The 26,918-nt window shown below is 40.4% G+C and overlaps 1 protein-coding gene across 1 annotated transcript in view; it reads left to right on the forward strand.

Moving 5' to 3' along the window:
- SYNE1 (spectrin repeat containing nuclear envelope protein 1) overlaps positions 1 to 26,918 on the forward strand; it is a 334,610-nt gene that overhangs the window by 24,559 nt on the left and 283,133 nt on the right. The window contains exons 3-8 of the mRNA XM_018560335.1: positions 3,583 to 3,678; positions 6,170 to 6,253; positions 9,841 to 9,933; positions 11,621 to 11,799; positions 13,417 to 13,613; positions 13,767 to 13,873. Coding sequence (XP_018415837.1) covers positions 3,583 to 3,678; positions 6,170 to 6,253; positions 9,841 to 9,933; positions 11,621 to 11,799; positions 13,417 to 13,613; positions 13,767 to 13,873 — 756 coding nt within the window. The remainder of the gene's footprint in view (positions 1 to 3,582; positions 3,679 to 6,169; positions 6,254 to 9,840; positions 9,934 to 11,620; positions 11,800 to 13,416; positions 13,614 to 13,766; positions 13,874 to 26,918) is intronic.

The raw sequence follows: 26,918 nt of genomic DNA on the forward strand, positions 1-26,918 counted from the left end.
TTTCAATTTCAGTTTCTTTGTAATGTGAAAGCATATTAGTAATATAAGTAGACTACGTACACCGATCAGCCATAACATTATGACTACCCACCTAATATTGAGTAGGTCCCCCTTTTGCTGCCAAATCAGCCATGATCCATCGAAACACAAACTCCACTAGACCTCTGAAGTTATGCAGCGGTATCTGGCACCAAGTCATCAATAGCAGATCCTTTAAAGGGTTATTACACCCACCGTTGTTTTTGCATATATCTACTGCTAGCAAGCAGTAGATATATGGAAAAACTTTAAAAAAAACACTTTAAAAGAGGTTTGAACTTACCTGTGTCTTCGCCACTTGCTCCCGTCCAAAAATCTGAAAAATCTCGGGCGGCCACAAAGGATCTTGGGGTGGGCGAATGCGCAGTTCAGATTTTCGGCCGGGAGATGAGGAGAGACACAAGGTAAGTCTATGGACAGCGTGCACCCGTATGAAGACACCAGGGACCTGCAGTCAGGGGAAGCAGGTGAGGCAGAGCCTCACCTAGAATTATGGAGGAAAAAGCTGTCAGGTTCATGTCTGAAGCTGACACCTTTTTCTCCATTCAGATCGGTCTAACAGGTTACACAGCAGGGAAATCCTCCCCGCTGTGTAACCTGTCACGGAGCCTCAGCGGAGCAAGTTCTTCTTGTGTTGCTCAGGTCCCGTGCCGCCATCTTGAAACAAGACCAGTCACATGTGCACATACTCCATTGTTCTTTGCCGGGTCAATAGAACCTGGCAGGGACTCACTGTGTGGTGTATAAGTGAATGTGCAGATTCTGCAGGTCTCTACCAGAGAGATGACAAACTGCCTTTTGGCATGTGTAACATAGACAACCCAGCTAGGTATGTTATCATCCCCTAGACAAGGTAGTGCCTTTATAAAAAAAAAAAAATACAAAAGGTACTTACTGGTAAAGGAAAACATTTTTGTTGCCTGTTTTAAAGAAGGAAGGGGTAGAAGATAGGTGAGAGCATTTTTTTATGGATGAAACTCCTCTTTATTTATACTCCTACTACTAAAGGAGGCAAAGCTACAGTCTCTAATATGTGTTGCCTTTTTAAACACTCTGTATTTGGCATAAACTTGTATCTTGACTTGAATATCACAAGCTTCAATTCTAGATTCACTCATCCCTACCACAACCCAAGGTGATTGTGGAAATCCTTTGGTGTGCGGAAGCTGCTAACCCAATGTTCAAATTCTCTATATCTGCACCACCTCCATACTATTGGATGATAACAATAATATAAAATAAATACCCAATACAAAACTCAGGGTTCCAGTGCATTTAATCCCTACAACTACAGCCCCTGAAACCTGTTGGCTTTATAAACAATCTGTCTTTGGAATAAACTTGTACCGGGGCTTCAGTATCACAGTGTGGTCCTTCAATTCTAGATTCACTGAGCAAGGAAAACCTTGCTCAGAGGTCCTAAATTTCCTTATTCTGCCTAAAGCTAAGAAAAAATGTTTGACTGTACTTTTACTTTAAACTGGTGTATATAGATTGTTATATAGTGTAAGCAGGTAGCTGTACAAATGGTATTGCATAAATGTTTTAAAAAGAGCATCCCAATCTTTCTCCATTGGTGAATTGTTAAATACAAATCTAATCTTTTTCTTTCATCTATATTTCCATGTAATCATCTCTGCTGGAAGTGGAGAGGAAATTCTGCAGCTCATTGTCAAAGCAAACCTTAAAACGGATGAGCTTTTTTTTCCCAGTTTGTCATATGTTAGCTTGATATTGGCACAATCCGTTGGAAACTGTTATAACACCGTTAGCTAAACAAGCTTGCTTGGTGAAAAATGATGCAGTTAAACTCCAATTATCACACCTCAGCAAAATATAAAATCCATCCCAGTGTCATTGATATAACATTTTAGCTGAAGAGACAGTATAGGGAAATGTCATAGCAAATTGTTTCAAACAAAAGTGTGCTGCTTCCGCTTCAATCTAGAGTTGAGAAACGAGAACTGCTCATTTTATCAAGTTTTTGCTGCCAACCACAACTATTTATCTTTACTGTATGTTGAGCTAATTTTAGAGGGAATGTTCTTGTGACAAAGGTGTGAGTGTAGTTAATGGTAATAGATACACAGCTACATGACTAGGCTAGTGAAATTAGAACTCCATACAAAACATGTTTTAGTTTGCAGAAAACATGGCAGGTTTAGACATTTTGTCAGTTTTTGTTTTGCTCTTTGGTCACTGAAGATTTCCCTTCACTTGCTGCCTCAATAACTACTGAATAAAGGAAACAAAGACAATCTTCCCAGTGGGGACACACAGTTTATACCTTCATACTATACAACAAAGGGGATTATTCACTAAAGGGCCGAAAGATCCAGCTGGAGCTTCGGCTGAGCCTTCGGCTCTCTTCGGCCGCCGGAGCCCTTCTTCAAGATGGACCGAGAGCCCGTCAGTGTCAGGAGAGAGGAGGGGACCCCGCGCATACCTTATCCGGCCGGGTGAACGTCCCCTCCTCTCTCTGCCGGCAGCCATCACCATGATGGCCACAGGCGCGTGCCAATTAGATGACCACTTGTGCGCGATAACGTTATCCCGCACGAGCGTGGGGACATCACATGCGATGACTGCGGGGTGACATCCGACTTCGGGACGCCCCTGAGTGTTGTCACTTATCAACTGTCTTTTTATTAGTTGTATGAGATCTCCGAGCTGCAGGACTACAAGCCTACTCTGGCCATTATGAGGGGGCCCCACACTCTATGTTAGTTGTTTATTTATTTTTTATTATGCCATAGATGCTGGAACATGTAAAGGGGTCAGTATTCATAGCAGGGAGATTGTGCTGTTGATATATCTAAGACATATAAGAAGCCAGAGGTTGACTTAGCTGAGCAGGCTCCACCTGTAACTTAAATATGAATTTTGGGTTTATTGTCCTTTTAGTTATGCAGGATTAGGAGATTCAAATAACTATGGCCAACTAAAGTAGGGTATACACAGGTTTTTCTAACCATATATACCCTACTTAAGACTGCTTGAAACACCTTTTTCCTCAGACACTGATAAATATGCTCAAAGCAGGCAACTTTTGTGCAAGTTCATTTAGCAACATAAAAGAAGTCCCTACATTAACATATGGGATTGAAGCTTTTCAAAGGTGTCCTAAACCACGGGCCATTAGGAAAATGTGTATCTTAATATACAGTTACACTAAGCCTTAGGCACCCCGTAAAAAGCCTATGTGTTCAATGCAAACACACAATACAAATATTTGGGTTTAAACATTTCTAGGGAATAACAGATTCTGTGTGTGTGGCAGCACAACTGTTCACTTTCAGCAAATTTAGATCAGCAATTAGTGCTGTTTGACCAATAGGAACATGATTTCTGTTTGGTTGCTACAGTTATTACACTATGCTCTTTGAGTTTGTGGTGTGGTACGGAATGTTATGGTATGAAAACGGTATTATGTAACAGTTTTTGTAAAGTTACTGATATACAGTATTTTCATATATATAAATATTTGAATATGTAAATTGCACTGAATGATGCTGACCATTTGACTGTTTTTCTCTTTTACAGAGGAATCCTCCGTTAGTAATAAATGATCTTTTTATAGACATAAAAGATGGAACTAAGTTACTTGCATTATTGGAAGTCTTGTCTGGACAAAAACTGGTAGGTAACAGAGAAAGAGTGTAATCCAATCAAGCATCTGCAACCGATTTTCTGGTGTTATAGCCGTATTAGAAAATGCTGCACCAAATGCATTACTTTTCTTACTGTTGTCAATGAATGCAACAAATTGAGGTAGTTCTTAGATGCAAAATTTTTACATTCTGGCTCTGTGGCTGTGACATATTCATACCACCATATTGGTCATAAGAAAAGTGGAGGTAATGCAGACCTCTTCCATTGCAGAGTAAATTGTGTCAAACGTGTAAGTCTTGTGTCGCTGACAAAATTCTGTCTGACGATAAATTATTTTTGAGGAAATTCTGCAACAGTTTCATAAACATCTTTTCAACAGTTACACGAATCTGTCACAAGTTACGCAATTCATAGCACAGACAGAAGACAGATTGCTAATGAGTGTCTATGAATATGAATTCCAGGGTATGTTTTAAAAAGACTAACTTGATTTGGTTTAATTTGATTAGAAAGTATATCACAATGATATCATCCCTATAATATTAAGGCATTTAATTGATGGGTTTAAATTTAGTTTACGTGGTTTAACATGCTTGTATTACTTTAATAGAGTCAGGCACAATAAGTGAGTTTGCAGATGCAACATTTTTCCTTTCTCATGCTGTCCCTTGAGAGTTTCTTTTCTCCATTGCCTATGTAGTTCAGAATGCTTTCTGTTGGCTGAAATGCATTTGCAAGGCATATGCATTTTCCATAGGCTTGTTTTTAGCTTTGGATTATAATGCTGAACATGAAGCATGCACAGCTAAAGGAATGCCAGGGATGCCTACTTTTGTTTAACTGCACAAAACATTTCCTCTATGCCCGTGGATGTTTTATTTCCTTTAATACATCTAGACATTGCATTGAAGATGTTCTGGAAATAGAGAGGAGTTTGGCTGTTGGCATAAAATCAACTTGATATGAAAAATAAGATATAATTTAATCACAAATGAGTTTTTATTGTTTAAACTTATACCTGTCATTATTTTGTACTGCCTGAACTGATGCTATAAATGAAATGCGGGCACATAGATGTGACCTCAATGCAGTGGCGTAACAACCGGGGGTGCAGCAGGGGCGCGGGCCCCGGGCGAAAAGTGAAGGGGGGGTGCTGGCCGAAAATGCCACTTTCGGCTAAATGCCGAAAGTGACATTTTCCTGACGTTTTGCCGGCGCGGCCGTGATTCCTTTCATCCCCGCTGGGACACAGAGCCAGTGGCGTAACCAGAGTTCTGGGCGCCCGGGGCCGAGCGCTGCGGGACGAGCGCTGTGAGGGCCGGTGTCTTTCCTCCCACACCGCTCGGCCGCCTATCACAGTGCAGCAGAAATGTGGTCATTTACAGTTCAATCCAGGAATGTTTGTATGTCTGTAGGCATCTCTACAAATCTGGTCAAACCTGTTTAAGAGACAGTCAGTCAGCTGAGATGGATTATCCTAGCCTATTGATATTATTTTGCTTGTGACAGTTCAGTGCCTGCAGTGCTTCTTCCTCTACAGGCACAAACATGCAAATTCAACCACTGCACACTTGCATTAGAAAGATTGTTAGCTACCATGATCATTTGGCAAACTAGTTATGCCTGCGTAGCTAGCTGCCATCTCTTGACAGTTAAAACAGAACTGAAGCCAAAACTTTTTTTTCAGTTTGTTGTTAGACTAAAGGAGGCTTACAACCCCTGTCAGCTTTTTTTGCCACCTGTGTCCCATTGAGGAGATTTCCCTTCACTTCTTGTCCCGTAGCCTCAACAGGAAGTTATAGGAAATCCCTCCAAAGTGAGCTAAATCCCTGTTGGTCAGCAGGATCACCAGAACTAGTGACCCCAATACAAAATTTCCCATCAACTCCTGTTCTGATGATAGCGCAAAATTTAGCATGTTCTTTGACTTCCAGTGATAATGGTCACCAGGACAAATAAAGTGGGTGATGCAGAAAGCAATACAAACCGGACAGGTATTCTAATCTGTCTCCAAATTAGATTCTATCCAAAATAATAAAAAAAAGTTTTGACTTCAGTTGAACTTTAAACATGCTTTGGTTAGAAAAACACTTTAGGGCTAGCTATCCAGAATGAGGGTAGACATCAGCAGATATCCAATACCAGACAAAACACGAAAGCATTATTATCCTCAAGGGTAGGGACAGCATCCCCAACAGGCCAAATATAACTATTATTATTATTATTACATAGTATTTATATAGCTCCAACAGTTTGCGCAGCGCATTACAATATAAAAAGACATTACAATCACAATACAATTCAAGACAAGATGGTAAGGAGGGCCCTGCCCCTGGGAGCTTACAATCTAAAAGGGAAGGGGGAAGTGATACATGAGGAGGTAGCTGTGTGGGGATGAATTGTTTCAACTAGATTCAAGAAAATAAAAATGTATGCATCCGTAAACCATTTTATTATGTTTCATAAAGTACAAATTATATAATGCCAGACTAATGCATTTATTAAACATTTGTTGCAGCCATGTGAACAAGGAAGGCAATTGAAGCGCATTCACTGGGTAGCCAACATTGGCGCAGCACTAAAGTTTCTGGAAGGCAGACGGGTAAGTTTATACTACACTGCATGTTATTCTTGACTGGTTATATGATTAATGCTTAATTCTGCATACTGTATGACCTTCCTTGACTTCTTTTAGGATAAGCGGAAAATAGCTCACTTCTTTCCATTTTCACATATTGCTTATGCTTATGTATAAAAAATTGTTCTAACATAAGCATTAGTTGTTGTCCACAGATATCAATCAGTTTCTACAATCCATAGGTTAAACATTTTTTTAGATTTCTGATTGGTGGCTGTGGGGAACAAGACATTTTCTTTCTAGCAAACTTTTCTCACATTAGCCCCACTGTGTTCAATCTGTGTTCCTTTATCACAAAAACATGCAACACCATGGGGCTGTATTGTAGCTACAGAACACAGTGCATTTACAGTATGCATTATATACTTTGTTCAAGATATGTTCAAAGACCTGAATGCATCTTTTTAAGTACTGTGCAAGAGCAGCATTTCATTCAGACACATTAATTTAAACAGATGGAATATTGACATGTCGTCCCAAGCATGGAGATTTATTCTGGTGAAAAATCCAATCTAGCCACAGTGATTGAATCTATTGAAAGATTGATGAGTCCCTCGTAACACAAAGACACTCTAAGCTATAAGAATCTTTTCTTACCCAACCATTGTGTTTACAGAAGGGATTACCTCTATATTGACTGGAAAGGTCTTGAAATCAGAATAATGTGTTTCACAATTTCTCTTAATGAACAGAAACTTTCTTTATATAGTCTTAGGTGTTCGTCAGTTTGATGGTATTCTACGTCACATTCTCTCTATTTGTATGTATCAGTGTACGGGGCGTGTAATGAAAGTATATTTCCCCTTTGGATCAGAATATCAGAACAGCCATAATACGCAAATCGAGTTTTGCGTACATTTAAATACATATATACATGTTTATATGTACATGCAGACCTTGGCAGTCTTCTGGGATAAATTCACATCACAGTGCGCTGCTTTACACATATTGCTAAGTGTTTTGAACCCCTAATCTAAAGAAGATATTGCAGCAATATCATTTACATGGTTGCTAGATTGCTGTCTAATTTCTTTATCAATGCTTGTTTTGTGCAATAGCAGAAATAGAAGAACATGGCCAGTAGGATTCTGATTACAGCGTGGCACCACAATCTTGCAGGATATCCCGGGAACCCCCAGGTGTGTGCACTTCCAGCCTGGAATGTAGCTTTACATGTAAAAGCTCTATGCACCCACCCTCACACAGGCGTCAAAGACAGCCTCCTCTGCAAACCACACCCCTGCTTTGCCCATCATAACTTGGATTGGTGACAGAGAAAGTGTCCTCTGTAAACCACACCCCTGATTTGCCCAACATAAGTTGGATTGATGACAGAGACAGCCTTCTCTGTAAACCACACCCCTGCTTCACCCATCATAATTTGGATTTGCGACAGAGAGAGCATCCTCTGTAAACCATACCCCTGCTTCACCATTCATAACTTGGATTGGTGACAGAGACATCCACTTCTGTAAACCACACCCCTGCTTCACCCATCATAACTTGGATTGGTGACAGAGACAGCCTCCTCTATAAACCACATCCCTGTCAAATGGAGGAATATCAGTTTTGGGTGGACTGACCATTTAAAACTGAAATCTACATACAAAACATCTGTAATAAAGCCAATAAGGCCAGCAAAACCACATTTTAGGAAATTCAAAGTCTTTGAAAAGAGATATTTTATAAAAGAGCACTATTGGTCCAATTGTATTATTATATAGTCAATAAAAAATAGGTTTTAAAATTCTTCTAGTCAAATTGCTTGAATAATATCTGTGTGTTATCATCCATCAAGACTCTGCACATCAGAGTTTACATTGGTAGCACATCTGTTTGTTACAGATGTGATCTGTGAGATCTACAGTATTTTCCAAAAAATTATGCAAGCTACCTCAACAATCCATTTATATTATATTTGGTGAGGTGGACCTTCGCACTACACAGCTGGTGGTACATTTTGTTAAAACTGCCAGATATAAATGTGTGGCCAGAATCAATATGCCTAATAAGATATAAGAGAACCGATCTGCCTGTTTGTACATGTTTTCTTGCCCCAGCACGCTCTGGGGAACAGTCAATCTTTCAGAGTGTTTTTTCCTGATTGTCAATATTTTCCTCCCAGATACCTGGCACTTGTAGCACTCCCCACCTTCCCCTCCACAGACATGCAAGTTCCTATGCAGCTCACAACAGCTAGGACTGACATTGCAATTGTTACTGGAGACAGGTGGGGTTATAACACAGTTAAAAAGTCTATTTTTAGGTTGCCAGGTTAGTAAACTGCCTTAATGTGGTATTGTGATGAAGCTTAAAACCACTATAATGGTTGTGTACAAGAGTGTTGTGACATTAAAGTAAAAAAAATGTTTCCCTCCCCCCAATGTTAATGTCAGCACTTACCCACCCAGCCCATCTGAGACTCCACACAGCCCACCTAAAACTTTGCCCAGCCCACCAGAGATCCCACCAAGCCACCTGAGAGTCCGCACAGCCCACCTGAGACTCCGCACAGCCCACCTAAAATTTTAAGTATGGGCATCTAAAGGTTCCTTCACATATCTTCAGCAGCTTTCATAGCTCTTTGTTGTGTCCAAATGCCAGGATTTTCTGAAAGGGCTAAGCTCCAATACTTCTGGGTACTGTATGGAGCAACACTCCCCATGTGAATGAGGCCTAATTGTTTTGTGCTAAAAGTTGTCCCTCCTCCCCATCTCAGGAAGTTGTTAGGTATAAAATAGCAAATATTTTAAAAATATTATTCCGCTAATAATTAGTTTGTACCACTTATTTTAGGTATAAATATGTAATAAGACATTTTATTAAGAACAATGTTTTACGGCAGTATGTGAGCAGTCTCCAAAGAAAGGGCACGCAAAAGTGTTTATGTTTAATAATAAAACATTTCTAATATATATTTATTCTAAAAAGTATGTGGAAATATGTGCCTGTGTCAATGCCATAAGAATGGGTCTACTATGGTGTAGAGGCAGTATTGACTTTATAATTGTGACAGGTTTTAACACTATGCATTTTACTTTACATGCAAGTCTGTATACAGAGGATCCCCGGTTAGTAGTTTTAATAGACTTCAATAGCTATTAAGTAACACATGAATTCTATAATACGTAGATGATTCTTAAATAGGATAATGCAGCTGAGCATGCCGTATGCTTTATATTACTGAATGTTATTTTAAATAGACAATGATTTTTTTTTTAAAGCTAATTCTTCCTTTACAACTTCTGTTGACCCTTTTTCAGAACACCTGTATATGCCTTTAGCATGTACTGTATTTTACTTTCAGTTTTTTCCCTCTTTTTCCGTTCCACTTTCTATTCTCTCTATAGCATGTCTGTATTTCCATAGTAAATAGCAGCAAACAGCACCACCTACAGACAATAGATATAATATATTACCATCTGGGCTAATCTTCAGTATGCCATATACTGTATAACCACCCAACATGCTCAAGAAAAATGTATGAATTAACTGTCTTTTGGAAAATACAATTTTGCAGATGATTCACTGTTGTTTTCTTTTTGTTCTAGATTAAACTTGTGAATATCAACTCAACGGACATTGTTGACGGGAAACCCACCATTGTGCTTGGTTTGATATGGACCATCATTCTATATTTCCAGGTAATTGTATTCTAGGTGTAGGAATAAGCAACATTTAGAGTATTGCATTTTCTTGAAATTAGGGGGAAAATTTGGAATTTGGCTACATGCTTAAGAATTAATGGGAAAGGTGGTTTCTGGTAATTTGCAATGGTGCAATGGGCATTAACCCTTCTGCTGCTGGACCCAGCCTCCCAATGGTTGACCTCAGTTGGTGGGACCATTTTTGCTATTTTTTACTTATTGCTGATAAAAGACCCCCAAACGAAATATCTAAAAAGCAAAGGGACTTTAGAATTAAAAGATGGTTCTGCTGATTTTGAACGCCCCATGATATCTGTGCAAAAGTTTATTGATCTATATTAAAAAAAAGAATAAAATCATTATTATTACACACAAACACAACATGACTTCCAAAATTCTTACTAAATCTAAAATATAAAACTGTATTAATTTAATCAATAACAAATATTTAAATGATGCCTTTTTGCGAAAGGATAAAAATAGAAGGATCGGCAATCGGCAGTGTGATGAGTTGCAGTGCAATTAAATGGCACCCCAACGAACCTTGTCATTGGATCTCAACACAGCGCACAATAGTACACAGATGGGAACTATCTGTGTACTATTGAAGGTTTATGTCTGATTTTACAGGCATTGTGCTGCTTTAGCACTCCATTCAAAAAGAATGCAACGCAATGCATGTTAACACACAAATCCGCTGTCAGGTCATTGATCTAGGTCAGACAGGCCACAGTTGGATCTCATTGCTGTCGCCAACAAGCTTCAGACACGGTTTAGTAGCCACAATAGAATTATCAAAATTGAGGGAGATGGCTCTCAGGAAATTTTGAGCCCTGGTTTAACTACATATTTCCATACAGATTAGTCTAATGTCTGGACAATCACACAATTCAGCATCCACACAGTCCTGATTAGAGTGTATGTAAAGCCAAAATATTTGTTTTCCCATCTTTGGTAAAGTAGGGGAGTGTTACATCCTCTGCCTTGTTATTACTTTCTGTGCCTCTGCTTGTTACATCATCTGCCTTGTTATTACTGTCTGTGCCTCTGCTTGTTACATCCTCTGCCATGTTACTACTGTCTGTGCCTCTGCTTGTTACATCCTCTGCCTTGTTATTACTGTCTGTGCCTCTGCTTGTTACATCTTCTGCCTTGTTATTACTGTCTGTACCTCTGCTTGTTACATCCTCTGCCAGGTTGTTATTACTGCCTATGTCTCTGCTCATTACATCCTCTGCCAGGTTATTATTACGGTCTGTGTCTGTTATTGCTGTCTGTGTCTCTGGTGGGGAATCTTTCCTCTCGCTTTGTCCTCCAGGACTGATAATAGAAAATCTAAAATTTTGAGTTGTCACCAGAACAGGAATAGAGAGGAAACTTTCCAAACTATCTGAGAGGGATTTCCCCTACTTTGGAGACATCTAATTTGTTTTCTTGTTGTGTCTTAAGAGAGATAGTCAAAAAAATTCTAGCCAATGTGACAAAAAGAAAAATAATCAGGGGTTTTACCATTCCTTACTCTACCCAAAACTCTACCCAAAAAGTTTTTCCTTTATGTAAAATGTATTGCTAAAGGCACGGTGTATGTTGCTTGCTTTGAAGCTCCCTTTGTCTTTTTAGAACCTCCCACTTTTCAGAAAATTAAACACTAGGCTAAGTGCTTATGGATTATGCTTTTTTATAGATTCAAGAATTGACCAGCAATCTTCCACAACTTCATTCACTGTCTAGTAGCACATCTTCAGTAGACAGTGTGGTGAGCTCTGAGACCGGCAGCCCCCCAACCAAACGCAAAGTGGTCAATAAAATCCAAGGAAGTGCCAAGAAAGCCCTTCTTAGATGGGTACAATACACTGCAGCCAAGTAAGTTTAATATGATATTTTTGTTAACGTTTACGGTGTTCTCTCGGGTATGCATTCTGTCTGGGTTTAAAAAAAACATATCTTATGTACTAGTTATAAAACATACCATAAAATGTAAGCAGAGGGATGATAAAAAATAAATGTTTTCATCCTCCTGAATATGTAAATAAGCAATGTTAGATTTCTGGTCCCTGCTCTGCACTAATTGGTTACTCCCACCAACCTGGACATCACTACTGTGTCCTTTAGTGACATAGGGTTTGACAGGAAGGACCACTGAGAACAACTGGGGGACCAGGATATCACACTCCTAAAAGTTTTGGTTTCTGAAGAGGTTTTGGACAGCATTGGTATTTGGTGACAAAATCACAGGTTAGCATTCACTTTTGTTTTTGCAGGAGCCAAATTTCTTAGCAGTCTTATTTTAGAAACCGAGTCACTTTGTCCATTCATGCTTCTATATAACTCATTTCTAAATTGATGGATTTTTTTCTCTTATCCATGTACTACTAATGTGCATTTTTACAGTCCTTGGCATAACAAGTACATTTCTCAAATGTACTTGTTATGTTTTCTGTTTTTTAACTGCCCTTGAATATATTTAAACATGTTATTTAGGTCACCTGTAAGAGATCTTATCTCCAAAATGAATATGGAATGCCATGTATCCATGCCAGGGTCACTTGTATAAGAAATGGAACATGTGAAAAGAAAAGGATATATACTGTTGGTATTCATTTCTGTTGGTCTGTGATGAAAGGATCACTTTAAAGTATATTTCCATTTTGCAGTCAAATTTGAGAACAAAACTCTATATGTGCGTTATGTGTTTCTTTTCACACAGCATACCTAAAAATATATTTTCTTTATATTTCCTACCTTTTATATGGTTCTTTGGTGAAGGCATTTGTGTAGATTCCAGGCTATTCTCCGTAACGTACAATGCTTCTAACAGGATTATTCACAAAAGGGTGAAGAGTTTGGAGAAGGCAGGAGAAGTGAACAATCTAGGCCAACATAGCTAAACTGGAAAGTGAGCTGAATTGGAGAATTTTTCCAAATCAGCTTTCTTGTCCTAGATTGTTTACTTCTCCTGCCGTCTCCAAACTCTTCACCCTTTTGTAAATAACCCTGTTAGTCTTTCACTCCTTTGTTAGGACAGACAGTGTTCAAATCTACTTCAAAACTGATAATGAGATCTGCCAGCACAGTACAGACAGGTTTTATTGGAGTAAACATAACTTCCCATAATACAATGCAATGTGAATGGGAACATGCAACAAATATAAATTGGAAATACACTTTACCCATGCAGAAAACTACAGCTCACTGCATGCGTCAATGGCCAATGGTCAATGCATCAATGGCCAAAGCTACATGTAGGATTCAGGAGCAGGAAGCTTAGCGATGTTTAGTTTGCTAAGACTGATTTAAGGAAATATGCTGTGCATTTGTAACGGCTGATAGATGGCTTATTAGCGTATTCTTGTGTTTTTTTATGCTTTGGGAATAGAAAGGTTCACTTTAATACGTTCTAAAATAAATATAAAGAGATGTTACTAGATACGGACTGCTTGAATGAAAGTATTCATTTTGTTTTCCTTCAAAAAATGAAAGACGCCTTGGAATAGAAATAAAAGATTTTGGACCAAGTTGGAGAAATGGCATTGCCTTCCATTCAATGATTTATGCAATTCGTCCAGAACTGGTGGACTTGGACAAACTAAAAGGAAGAAGTAATCGGGAAAATCTGGAAGAAGCTTTTTCAATTGCAGAAAATGAGTTGGGAATACCAAGACTTTTAGATCCTGAAGGTATTTTTATATTTTTGTAGAATCAAGAATAACAAATGGAACCAGATAATTTAACTTAAGCTTAAGTCTCAAAAACATATGGTATTAAATGTATAATATACAGTGACATTGTCAGACTGAATAAATAGGTATATTTGCATGTTTTCCCCTTAGATGTAGATGTTGATAAGCCTGATGAAAAGTCCATCATGACCTACATCGCTCAATTCCTCAAACATTATCCTGATCTTCACAGCACAGCAGGAGGCCAGCAAGATGATGTAAGTACCAGGAACTTATTGTTAATATCTAGTTATATAGATATAAGTGATTCTGCGCTGGACCTAGAAAAATGTATAAGTGCTAGTGTGCCAATTTAGTTTGAAGGCTGCAGCAAAATCGACCGTGGGGTCAAACCAGATAACTTTCAAATTATGCAGCGCCCCCAACATATAATGTGTTGAATGTCATAAATCCTAAATTTAATTAAATATAAATATAAAATAATTCTAATAAATAAATATAATATATATAAGTGATTCAGATAAATAAATTATATTTATATAACATACACATGAATGTTCAGTGCCTTCAAAATCTTTTTTTATAAGAAAAAGTCATCAATGGCCCTGGATCATTGATCCCACAGGGTATGTGAAATAATTAGTGACAACCACCATAAATTGTTAGTTGATGTGATGTGTCAAAATCAAAGAAAACTGTTCAAAAAATATTCCAGAAAAGACAAATGTTCAAAATTATATATATTATATTTATTTATTAGAATAATTTTATATTTATATTTAATTAAATTTAGGATTTATGACATTCAACACATTATATGTTGGGGGCGCTGCATAATTTAAAATATCTAGTTATAGCATTGCTAATTGATTTAGCAATTATGTACGTAACACCATATTTAAATATCTTTTTTTAGCTGTATAAAAATTGTGAAACAGAAATAGTTTTACTTTAATTCTTATACTGCCACCAACACAAGGCTTACGGCTGAGCAGAACCACTTGACTAGTGACCATGAATTGTAACAGAAAGTTTCCCTAGACTCTTCTCCCTAATGAATAACTGTGATCAACTCCACCCATGAAGTTAAGCCCACTCACCCATCATTTCCTATACAGTGAAAAGTGTCAAAGTGTCTAACTGGGTGGGCTGAGTTTTGGGAGTAAAGCTTAGGGGGGTTATTCACATAGCTGCCAAAGGGGATGCTGAACTGTCATTGCAACTGGCCGGAGCCAGCCGTGAGATCACGTCTGGCTCCGCCCAGCTGTTAGACACAAGGCTTTCGGCCAGCCAATGGAGGCTTTCCCTGCTGTGTAACCTGCTAGAAGCCGATCTGAATGGAGAAAAAGCTGTCAGCTTCACACTTGAAGCTGAGCCGCTCGGCCAGCTTCGGGAGCTGTTCGGGCTATAGTGAATAGCACGTATAGCAGCCCTTCGGTTCTTCTGAACTGAAGGGCTCGGGCAGCCTAAGCTAGCCGGAGGATCATCCGGAGCTACGGCTAATCCTTCGGCTAGCTTTGTGAATAACCCTCTTAGGGGTCTATTCACAAAGCTGCCGAGGGCAGCCGAGTGAATGACCGATCAGAAGTGAAGTGAGCCGAACACTGTTCGGCTATTCACTTCAGGCTGGTACGGCTGATTTCAGCCGTATATCGGCTTGCTTCGTGTGGCTTCGGATCAGCCGAACATGCTCAGCATGTTCGGCTGATCCGAAGTGCAGAAGGAGTTCGACTCAGCCGATCCAACATCTGGATCGGCTGAGCCGAACCTCCGGAGTTGGTGAAACTGAGGCTTTAGTAACAAAGTAAAACTAGGAATAGAGGGACACACAGAAGATGGTTCTCTGACTAATAAATGTAACAGCTGGGCTTTTGCTTTAGACATGGTTTATATTCGCTTTAACAGAATTTGACCACTACAGTCCATCCATGTCTAGCTAGTTCTGACCAACATACAGCTAAAATTCCAGTCATTTTGTTTTGCCTTTATATAATAGTGTAGTACGAATAGCAATTATGTGTAGTGACTTGCACTAAAAAAACTAATTTCAGAATGATGAACAATTATTTTTATTTAGCAATGTGTTACTGCATTATGTACAGTACTCCCTGTTTTTTTAAAGTATTAAACTATAGCCATTGGATAGTGTGGATTCCCCCACCACCCTCGGGGAAAATGTGCCTGTCTGTTTGTCCCTGAGACCATTGTCACTAGTAGAGAAAGTGATAGGGAATCCAAAAATGTACAGACTTACAGCTTACTCACTGAAATAGGTGGTGAAGGGAAATCTTCCAATGGGGATGTTATTTCACTTTGGAATGCTCTCCACTCACTTTCTTGTGTCTTTGGGAAGTAAACATTTTCCTAGTAAGTAACACAAACAGCAAAAAGTAAAAAAAGTAAAACGTGACAGATGTTCTAAGCCTTCTCCACTCCAATCATAGTTAAATTAAAATGTTTTGGCTAGAGATAGTCTTTAAATATAAGTACATACATATTACGTAATTTACTGAGTGATCTTGTTGAAATTGCAATAAGTGTTACTATGGATTACAGTTTAAAGAAAATCTTAAAATGCAGCTACTGTGGTACCAAATATAACCAAGAGGTGGCAGTTCCAAACTGATCATTCTGGGTGAACACAAATATTAAAGAAACTGTTTTGGGCAGTCAGTGTTTTATGAATTACGTACAATGTATGCTGTGAATACATAAGGATTTTTCATCTAGGTTTGTAAAAGCATGGTTTATGAGAAATTGGAATCCCAGAGATATTGTTAATCCTCATTCCCTTGTCAAATGTATTGGTATAGTGTATAAGACATTGCTTACGTATGTCTCAGAGAAATTGTTGTAGTGGAATAGCTAAGAAATTGTTATAGTCTCTTAAAAATTGGGTGGTATAATCTGTGGGGAATTGGCAAAGAGCAGTTTCTGCAAAATTAACTTGTACCCACTGAGTGTTTGTTGTACTAGTCCCTTGCTCTGGAACAGTGTTGCTGGGTTAGCAGATATACAGTCTGATTTAAGTTTTCTGTGAAACCCTACAGCAATTGAGGTCCTTATGTTAACACTTTGTGTATGTGAGTAATACTCCCCCACTGTTAATTTTTTTGATAAAATCTTTTTATATTTAATATTTTTAATTATTTTATATAATGAAGAATGTCACAGCAGGTGGTGAAACATGTAAAGGTGGGCAGAAACATAGAACTGCTAGGTGGACAGGAACAGTTGCGAGTGATTGTTGCAGGTAGATAACATTTCTGGAATATCCAAGACATATAAAAACCCATAGGGTAACTCAGCCCACAAGGCTCTACCTAAAGCTAAAATATCACTTTAGAATGAGCTGATCCGTTGAAATATGATACAGCATAAATACTGTATATGACAGTTTGTTTACAAAGCATGGTAGACTTGCTTAGGCTGGGTTCACACCGGGGCGTTTTTCAGCGCTGATCGAAGCGCTGAAAAATGCTCAAGCAGTGAAATCCCATAATTTCCTTTGGGCATGGTTCCCACCTGGGCGTATTAAAACGCGCTGAAAAACGCCCTACGCACGAACAAGTACAAAAGCTTCTTTTGGGGCGTATTTCTGCGCGTATCCATTGATATTCCCGAGTGTGGCTCTCTATTGTACCACTCTATTGTAAACGCGCTGAAATACGCCCAGGTGGGAACCATGCCCATAGGAAATTATGGGATTTCACTCCTTGAGCGTTTTTCAGCGCTTCGATCAGTGATGAAAAACGCTCAAGCAGTGCAATCCCATAATTTCCTATGGGCATGGTTCCCACCTGGGCGTATTTCAGCGCGTTTTGACGCGCTGAAAAACGCCCTAGGCCGAACTAGTACAAGGGCATATTTCAGCACGTATCCATTGGTATTCCTGAGTGTGGCTCGGGGTTAACAAAGCTGTAACCCCGAGCCACACTCGGGAATACAGCGTAGGTCTTACGCTGTCCGCTATCCCCGCTGTGTCCTCCGGCCGCTGCCAGCTTCTGGGTTCCGTCCCTTGCGAGTGTCCGCGTCGCAGGGGGGCCGAACCGGCGGGAAGTTTGAAAGTTAAAAAAAAATAAAACCCGAAAAAAAGATAGAGAAAAAAAAAATCATACCGCCATGGAGGTATAAAAACGAGCGTCGAACGCGTGTTTCACTGAACAAAAAAACGCGATAAAAACGAGCTGAAAAAACGCACAGAAAACGCGCCTATATTAACGCCCAGGTGTGAACCTAGCCTTACTGCTCACTTATTGACTGCCTCTGCATAATTTAAAATCCATATGGCTAAGTATGCGCTAGAAAGGGGGATGGGCTGCCGAGTGAACAACCGACCCCAAGTGAAGTGAGCCAAACACTGTTCGGCTATTCACTTCAGGCTTGTACGGCTTGCTTCGCATGGCTTCGGGTCGGCCGAACATGCTCAGCATGTTCGGCTGACCCGAAGTGCAGAAGGAGTTCAACTCAGCCGATCCAACATCTGGATCGGCTGAGCTGAACATCCAGCAGGCTACTCACTGCTGTTCGGCCTATTCTTATAGATGTCGAACAGCAGTGAGTGAATAGCCGAATGCCGCTGAGCGGCATTACAAATTGAAATAGCCAATAGGAATCTAGCAATGCATTCCAATGGGCAAATTTTTTTTCTATTCTGACACAGCTCCGTGTCAGAATAAAAAAAAAAAAGACACAGCAGTGTTTCTCTCCTTGGCGGCCGGGAGCAGGAGACTCCCGGAGCGCCAGGGAGAGTTTGCTGTTTGGAGATCAGTGTCCCTGGTTAGCAGGTAACCAGGGACTCTGATCTCTCTGCAAGTGGCCAGAGCCAGCCATAAGATCATGGATGCATATGCGTTCGGCTCGACTGAGCCGCTCGGCAACGTTCTTGAGCTGTACGGGCTATAGTGAATAGCCTGTAGAGCACCCCTTCGGTTCTACTGAACCGAAGGGGTCCTGAGGCCGAAGCTAGCCGAAGGATCGGCCGAAGCTACGGCTAGATTCGTCGTCAGCTTAGTGAATAGACCCCATAGTAACAAATCACCTTGGTTAAACACTGGAGAGTATCCCGAGGATACCACCTGCTGGCTGCAAATGGTAAATGTACAGTATGCATTATTAAAGGAGAACTATGAGGTGAGTGATTTACACTCATCCTCATAGTTAGAGCCGAAGTGTGACATTGAAACTATCACACGTTGACTCTATAGATCGGGAAGTGAGCAAACACATACCATTGCTCGCTCACTTCCCGATTATCTCCCTGCAGAGAGCGGTGACTGTCAGTCACCGCTCCCCACAGGGATTTCCCCCCCTCCCCTCTCCGATCCTCCAGCGCTGACTCTAGATAGGCAGAGCCAGCTGTCACTTATTGACAGCTGGTTGGATCTCGACAGTATTGTTGGGACCTTTCCCGGCTGTGGTGCTCTCAGTATATAACGAGCAGTAGCCCGCTATATACTGAGCTAATGATCTTTGGGTCATGGGAGGACGTTAGTATATGTCCTTCTGTGACCCTAAAGAGAACTGTGGGATAAAAAGGTTACCCCATAGTTTTTTTTTAAATTTGCAACATTAACTACTTAAAAGCAAATGGAATATGTATTTCAGCCTGTAAGAAAAACAAAAGATATAAAGTATACAATAAACAAAAATATGATCCCTTTTACACACATCCACAATATGTGTACTAACCTCAGCTTTTGGTAACTACAATAATACATTTTTGCAAGTCTGGATAGTGATCACAAGGATCAACTTCCACAAAGAAATGCAATCAGAGGAAGAGAAAAATGGATCGGCTCACACATTTAAAAGCCTTTTAATAAATACATTCAATGGGTAAAAAATAGAGCCTCCTTGTAAAAATACATTTTAAGATATCCACGTAGATTCAAGGGAGGGTATGGCAAAAAAGCAAGACACTCAAAGATTAAGAATATTATTATACAAAAATATGTTATTTACATACAGATGAGAACAACCGCAGCAATCACCACAATGAAACAAAAAGTACAAAAAGACAAAAACAACCAGATAAACCTGTGACGTGCGGTACCTTCGCTTCATAGTGAGGCATTCCCATCCTTACCCAAGCTCATCAAAGCCCCGCCCATACCTCGACGAAGGCCCATCCCGACAAAGACCCGACTAGTTTGAAGGAGGGAGGATGAAGGGAGGAGACAGGGAAGAGCCTCCCTGTCCCTCACTTGCTCGTCACTGCTGAGGCATCGTGATCAATGGCCTCAGTGGGTTTTTGTTTTGTTTTGATTGGACAGCTTGGACCAATGATGCTTTGCCATTGGTCCAAACCATCCACAGAGCTCACGCCTCTAACAAAGAGTAGAGGCTGTGACAGCTCTTGCCTCACGTGTTAGGTTACACAAGCAATGGTGAAGCCTGCTGCCATTTAACCTAACTACCTATCAAAAGCCGGATGCAACACTGCCTGTAACAAACAGGCAGCACTCCGTCCATGACAGGTCACACAGCGGGGAGGCTTTCCCTGCAGTGTAAACTGCTAGAAGCTAATCTGAATGGAGAAAAAGCTGTCAGACTTCAGACTTGAAGCTGACAGCTTTTTCCTCCATAACACTCCTCCCCTGACTGCACGTCCCTGAGATAAACCCAATATATAGGTAAAAAAAACACAGGCAATTTCTTAACTGACTGTAATCATTAATTCTATTGCCTTGCAAAGTCAATCGGTACTTCTCCTATTTTGTGTTGCTCCTGACCGATCAAACTTGCATCTGGTTCCTTGAAGCTCCTCATCTTGGGCGGCTGTGCACCCCTCTTCACAATACTCCAAGGCCCCACCCTTCTCCCCAGAGATTTATTTAGTTATACATGACCTTTCTTGTTTATCTACCCAGTCCAGCTTCAGAAAGAATATACTGTACCTTCTCATTTTTGAGCATGCTCAAGACTGTAAAACCTTGTTTTTGATGATCCTTGCTGTTTAACTTGGATTGGACAAGGGCATAGTGAATTAGTTTTAACCCTTGGCCTTTTGTTCTCTAAATAAAAATAATTTTATATGTTAACTGAAACAGTTCCAAGTCTATTGCTGGTTAATTGGATTTACATTCAAGCATTTGGGTAAATTGATTTACCTTTGTTCATCTCTACAGTGAATGATCACTGTGATTTTTCATATCAAGATCATCAAAATCTTACATCCTGCTCAGTGCCCTATTGGACACGATTGGCCTTGAAGGCTGCCACACATCATGGTAGTGACTACATAAGTATCTTACAAATTACAGGACAGAGACCTTTACTTACATAACTCGGTCGATGGGTGCATTCTCCTTTTTACAAATCCTATGTTTTGGTTCATCACAAAATCTGATGTTTCTGGTGTTTTAGTTTATCACAAAGGGGCAATTGAAACTAGAATTAGGTGGGCAGATAATGTTTTTAAAGTTATCAGCGGTCCAGTTTTGATGTTCTGTAGTCTATTGAAAATGCTATGGCATGTTCAACAAGGAAAAGAGAGGTGTACGACATATTTGTCAGATGTTCATAGCTACACAGCTACTCCAGAAAAAAAAGTGTGCGATACACTATGCTGATTGGTATCCCCGAGAATTAACTGTAAAGTAATTTTTTGTATTTGGACTGGCAATTTGGCATTATGGTCTGATCTCCCTGATAACCAAAGAAGGTGTATGTGTTTATTGTTGCAGATTATTAGCCTTGTTTAGTTTTTTCAGTCACACTTTATGCCAATTCTTGTATAATAATCGTACAGCAATGCAGAATACCACTAGCTATGCGGGACTACAAGTATATTTGCAAATCATAGAGGTTTTATGTTGTAATTAGAAAAGTAACATTATTCTCCACAGAAAATAATGAGACACTCAGACTCAGACTATGACCATTCAGAGCAGTTGTGGTGAAAATGTGAATTCCTAACTGGACAGCTAGAAAGTAATAAGCCATCCACAAATTAATCTACAAATTAAGCCATCCACAAACAATTAATTTGTACAAATGGGTCAGGGTTTTTTTGTTTTAACTTCCTTCAAGTGTATGTAGAGCCCTCCTAGGCTAAAAACAGATCTCTCAGCCTTTAACAAGACATTAGTGTTACGGACCTCGGTACTCAGGATGAGTATGTCCACCGCTGTATTCTTCCTTGCTCAGGAGATATTGCAAACTGCTGACCTTTAGCTCCCAGTTTCCCCAGTCACTAGTCGAGACTCGAGTGTAGGGTGAAACAAACTCTGATTTATTGAGCCACTGCACAAACTTTTATACAGAAAGTGATCAGATCAGAATATAATCCAATCACATCCACCCTGCCCTCCCCAGAAATCCTGTCTTCACAACACCACAGGTGTCCACCTGCTAAAGTGCTCCAGACAGCCAAAGCAGGGGCCTGGCCAGAATGGTATTGTCCTGAGCTCCTTCAGTACAATGGGAGATAACGAGGGTTGGTGCTGACAGTCTTTTCCTAAACAGTTTACTCAGTATAACCCACTTAAACATAACCCAACACCAATACACATTTAACTCCTAAACTGATCACCATGTCGTCACAAGCTCCCCCAAGTTAAAAGGATGGCAGACCCGGTGAGACCCTCTACGGGTCCACTTGGGGATGTCCATGATGTTAGTCACCCTTCCAGTTCCATTTGGCGAGATAGTCCATTAGCATTCTGTTTCCCAGGCCGGTATTGGATTGTGAAATTGGACGTCTGTAGGGCCAGGCTCCACCGCAACAGCCGTCCATGGGCCCGGACACCCGGTTCAACCAAACAAGGGGGGGTCTCCATAATCCTAGGTCCATAATCGCTGGGAAGGAGGCTGGCCGCCAACCCCCTCCAGGAGCCCAAGTCATGGTGGGTTCCATGACATTTCTTTCCCCCCAAAGGTAGACTAATTAGGTCCCAGTCCCCCAACTGGTCTGGACCTGCATTTGTCGGGCAGCATAAGTCCACATATTCCATCCAAAGGACCCCCTGCCTCTGCTGCTGGGGAGAGATGTCGCCTGCTCCTTTCTGAAAAACATGCTGCCACTGGAGAGAGATAAAGCTGGTATTTTCTCCCGGACCACAAAGCCACGTGCTGGAAGAGAGGCTGGCTTCCTGTTCTCCCATGAAGGTTGGAGCAGACAACAATGCGGGACATGGGCCAGTGGTGCTCTGCCCTGGTGCCAGCAGTTCTGCTGGGGAAACCACATCCTCAGTTCTGGCTTGCTGTTGGGGTGGAAGGACAGCTTCCTCCTCTACCTGGATTCCAAACTGCTGCTGGGGAGGAAGGACCACCACCTCCTCCTCCTGTATCCCAATTTGTTGCTGGGGAGGGAGGATGGCCACCTCCTCTCCCGTACTGCTGATCTGCCACTGGGGAGAGAGGTTCACTACCTCTTCTCCCTGGAACCTGGAATACACATTTCACTCCTAAACTGATCACCATGTCGTCACAATTAGCACTATTGATTTAAATACTACAGTCTTATTTAGGTATGTTTTAAAAATGAGAGGCCCCCTTTATTTTCATACTGGGTTTTTCATTGGTCAGATGCTATGTTTTTGGAATCTAAACATTCCTGTTGTTGTTACTGCCATGGTGGCATGAAAATGGTTCTCAGTCTTTTTGATTGATATATTGTTCTCTATGATAGCTAATTTATGACCCAAACTGTAACGCAGTTGAAAACGTAAAAAAGTTAAAGGAGAACTATGGGGCAACATTTTTTCCATTGTTCTCTTTAGGGTCACAGGAGGACATATACCGATGTCCTCCGGTGACCCGGAACTCAGTATATAGCGGGCTATTCCCTGCTATATGCTGAGAGCGCAGAGCCATGCCACACCCGGGACAGAGCCCGAAAATACTTTCGAGATTCACCCTGCTGGTTGATAATCTAGCAGCAGAGCCAGCTGTGCTTGCCCCCGCCGCCATCTGTTCCTCCAGTCAGTGCTGGAGAAACTGAGAGGGGAGGGGGGGATTCCTGCAGGGAGCTGTGATTGACAGACACCGCTCCCTGCAGGGAGAGGATTGGGAAGTCAGCAAACGGCTGTATGTGTTCGCTGACTTTCCGATCAATAGAGCTGACCTGTGAAACTCTGCACAGTGGTGAACGTACCCTCTGGAACATTGGAATATGAAGGGACAAATGTTCTTATTACCACTTTCTTGCTGCCGCCTTAGATGAGTTACAGTGGGTGTAGAAAAGAATCACCCCATTTAACTTCCAAGTGAAAGTTGTCAATGGGAAGAAGGTTTACCTTCCAACATGGCAATGACCCAAAGCACACAAAAATGACCACACAGTGGTTGAAGGAGAGAAAGGTGAATGTCCTTGTATGGCCTAGTCAGAGCCCAGACTTAAACCCCATTGGAAATCTGTGGAATGACTTGAAGACTGCAGTCCACAAATGGTCACCATCAAATTTAACTGAACTTGAGCAGTTTTGCAAAGCATGGGCAAATATTGCAATGTCTAGATGTGCCAAGTTAGTGAGACATATCCTAACAGACTAAAGGCTGTAATTAAAGCAAAAGGTGGTTCAACAAAATACTGATATAAGGGGGTGATCCTTTTTCCAACTCAGTGATTCTGTTTTGTTTTGGGGTTTTTTTGACATGTTGATTTTATATCTTTCACTTGGATGTTATAAGTTGCACTGAGTAAATACAGCTGGATAAAACAAAAGCTGTGTTTGTCTTTATTTCAAAGCAACAAAATGTGATTATTTTAAAGGGGGATAATTCTTTTCTTTACCCACTCTAAATGCTATATCTTTTTTTTTAAAGATAATTTTACCTAAATGCTATATCTGTCCAGTTCCAAAGACATATCATCATATTAAACAGGATGTGTTCTGCCAGTTTATACTGTATGTAGACTGACATATTCTGTCTCAGAGATAATGATAATGCCACAATAAGCACTAGGCCAGCTACAGCACAGGAAATCAGTGGGCGATACATATTTTATACTGAGCCAGACCAGCCTGCATGGAAACATTTTAATTCCTCTTTCTTAAATTGGAAAGACCATCTAATCCTTGCAGCTATGTATTAAGCTGATAGTAATGATCGTTTATCAGACAATACAAGGTAGATCCTGCTCCTTTGTTTGGGAAAAAATCCAGCCATAGACTCCCAGTTTATGTACATATAACATGGTTACCAGATAAGCTGTAAATTCCACACTAGATTTTCCCAAGAACAACCTTAACCACTTCAGGTCTCGCACCGGTATATCTCTTATGGACCAGAGAAGTTTTTTTATTTCTTCTGAGTGCTGGTTTATTTAGCGGTAACTTTCTCATTACTTAAAGAAGAACTCCAGGTATGGAAAAAGTTAACCCTTGCAGTGGGGCTACCCCTGCACTGCAAGGGTTTACTGCTTGTTTTTCTCTGTGGGCCGGAATAAAGAAGATACACTCACATGATCCTCGGTCCTGTGGCGATGAGCATTTCTCAAACAGTTGCCGTGGCACTCTGGTGTGCCTTCTGGCTTCCACTGGGTTGCCTCAACATTTTGGGGCGGTGGGACTGTGATGTGAAGGGGGGAATGAAGACTGATGTGAAAGGAGCTCCTGGTGTAAAGGGGGAACTCAGATGAGAAAGGAGGGGGCTCCTGATGTGATGGGGGCTACTGATACAAAGGGTGACTCTGATGTGAAGGGGGCAGGGAATCTTGATTTCATTTGTAGTGGCGTTGCTTAGCCCCCTCCTTAAAATCTATGACATTCTAGACTGGGGTGCCTTGCGATTTTGCATACCTTTAAAGGGTGCACTAAGTATCTTACAACTGAACAGGGTTTACAAACACTGATCAGAATGTCTATTTTTGACAGCAGTGGTTACAGCCGGCTGCTGTATTAACACAGCCAGGAATTGCTGGTAAAAGCAGTGAGGGAGGATCAGTGTTAGGGGAAATGCCCAGGGTGTGCCCTGTGTACTTTATATACATTGGGGGGTGTTTATCAAAACAGGAACAGACAAAATCTGGAGCAGATTTGCACTGCAGCCAATCTGGTTCTATTTTTTATTTTCAAATCTTACCTGAGCAACATGAAGAGATGCTGATTGGTTGCCATGGGCAACTGCTCCAGATTCTGCTTGCTCCAGTTTTGATAAATTCCCTCCATTTTGTCTGGGCGTGAATAGCATGCTTAACAAAAATGGCAACCACACAGATCAAATTAAAACTAGCCTTTTAAAGTAAGGTGCACATGAAAGGGTTTTGCACAGTACAAACACAAACATTTCTCAGCACACTTTCCAGCTAGCCTGCCTAAAAAAAAAAAAAAAAAAATGAAAAATGACACTGTCTAACAATTTGCATTAAAAACAGAGGTTTTGGCTGCACAACTTTTGCAAAATATGTTGAATGCACTTCACAGAGGAGCCTTGACAAAGCAGTGTGGCTTCCACATATTTTGCAAGTATATGTGTATCAGGGAGAGGAGAGGATTAGAATGAAGCCATACATTTTGAGTCCACTTTAAGATGATATTCTTATGAAGGAACTGCGCCCAACAGTTGACAATGGAAAAAAGAGCCATGCATTGTAAATGGACTTTTGGGTTGAAAGTTTGCATGCCAGCAATTTGGTCTACCGTATGTTTTTGTTTACCTTGTGTTGGCATTACATACAACTAGCACCTACGTACGTTCAGCTGCTATAAAAAGTCATAATAATTTCTATCAGATCATGATTTCACATTTGAGCTCTCTTCACCTTTATCTAACAAAATGTAAGGTTTACCATATGGTCACTCAGTCTCAGGAAATAGTATCCACCAGCCAGGGGCATTAAACAGATGGCATTGGTAATGTACAAGCAAGGTGTAACTATTCTGCTTGCCTAGATAAACTAATCACCTTCTGATGGATGTATTTTCAACATTAATAAAACGGAATTTCTTATAAATTCATGAGCATGTGTATTTTAGGAAGAAGGAATCCATTTTCTCATAATTTAATAATTTAAATACATCAAATATGGTAAATAATAATAATTAGAACTAAAGTGTTACATTAGGATTTTTAATCACTCTGTAGGAGGTTTTGAATGATAGTCTCTCATGCTTTTTTAGTTAGCAGAACATGTTGCTAGGCAACTTTGGCCACCATATGAGAGGAAAATTATCCTATCCACGCTACAGGCAAAGCGCCTGATGTTATACACTTTGCACGAAATAACATTCATGACTTGCAATGCTATAACGTAAGATGTCACATGCTTTTAAAGATAATATAATGTAATACTTAACTGCCAAAACTGTAGTTTCAGTGTATATATATATATATATATATATAAATATATAGTAT

The sequence above is a fragment of the Nanorana parkeri genome, unplaced genomic scaffold (assembly GCF_000935625.1).
Source record: "Nanorana parkeri isolate BGI_ZX_2015 unplaced genomic scaffold, ASM93562v1 scaffold450, whole genome shotgun sequence".
Taxonomy (NCBI): Eukaryota; Metazoa; Chordata; class Amphibia; order Anura; family Dicroglossidae; genus Nanorana; species Nanorana parkeri.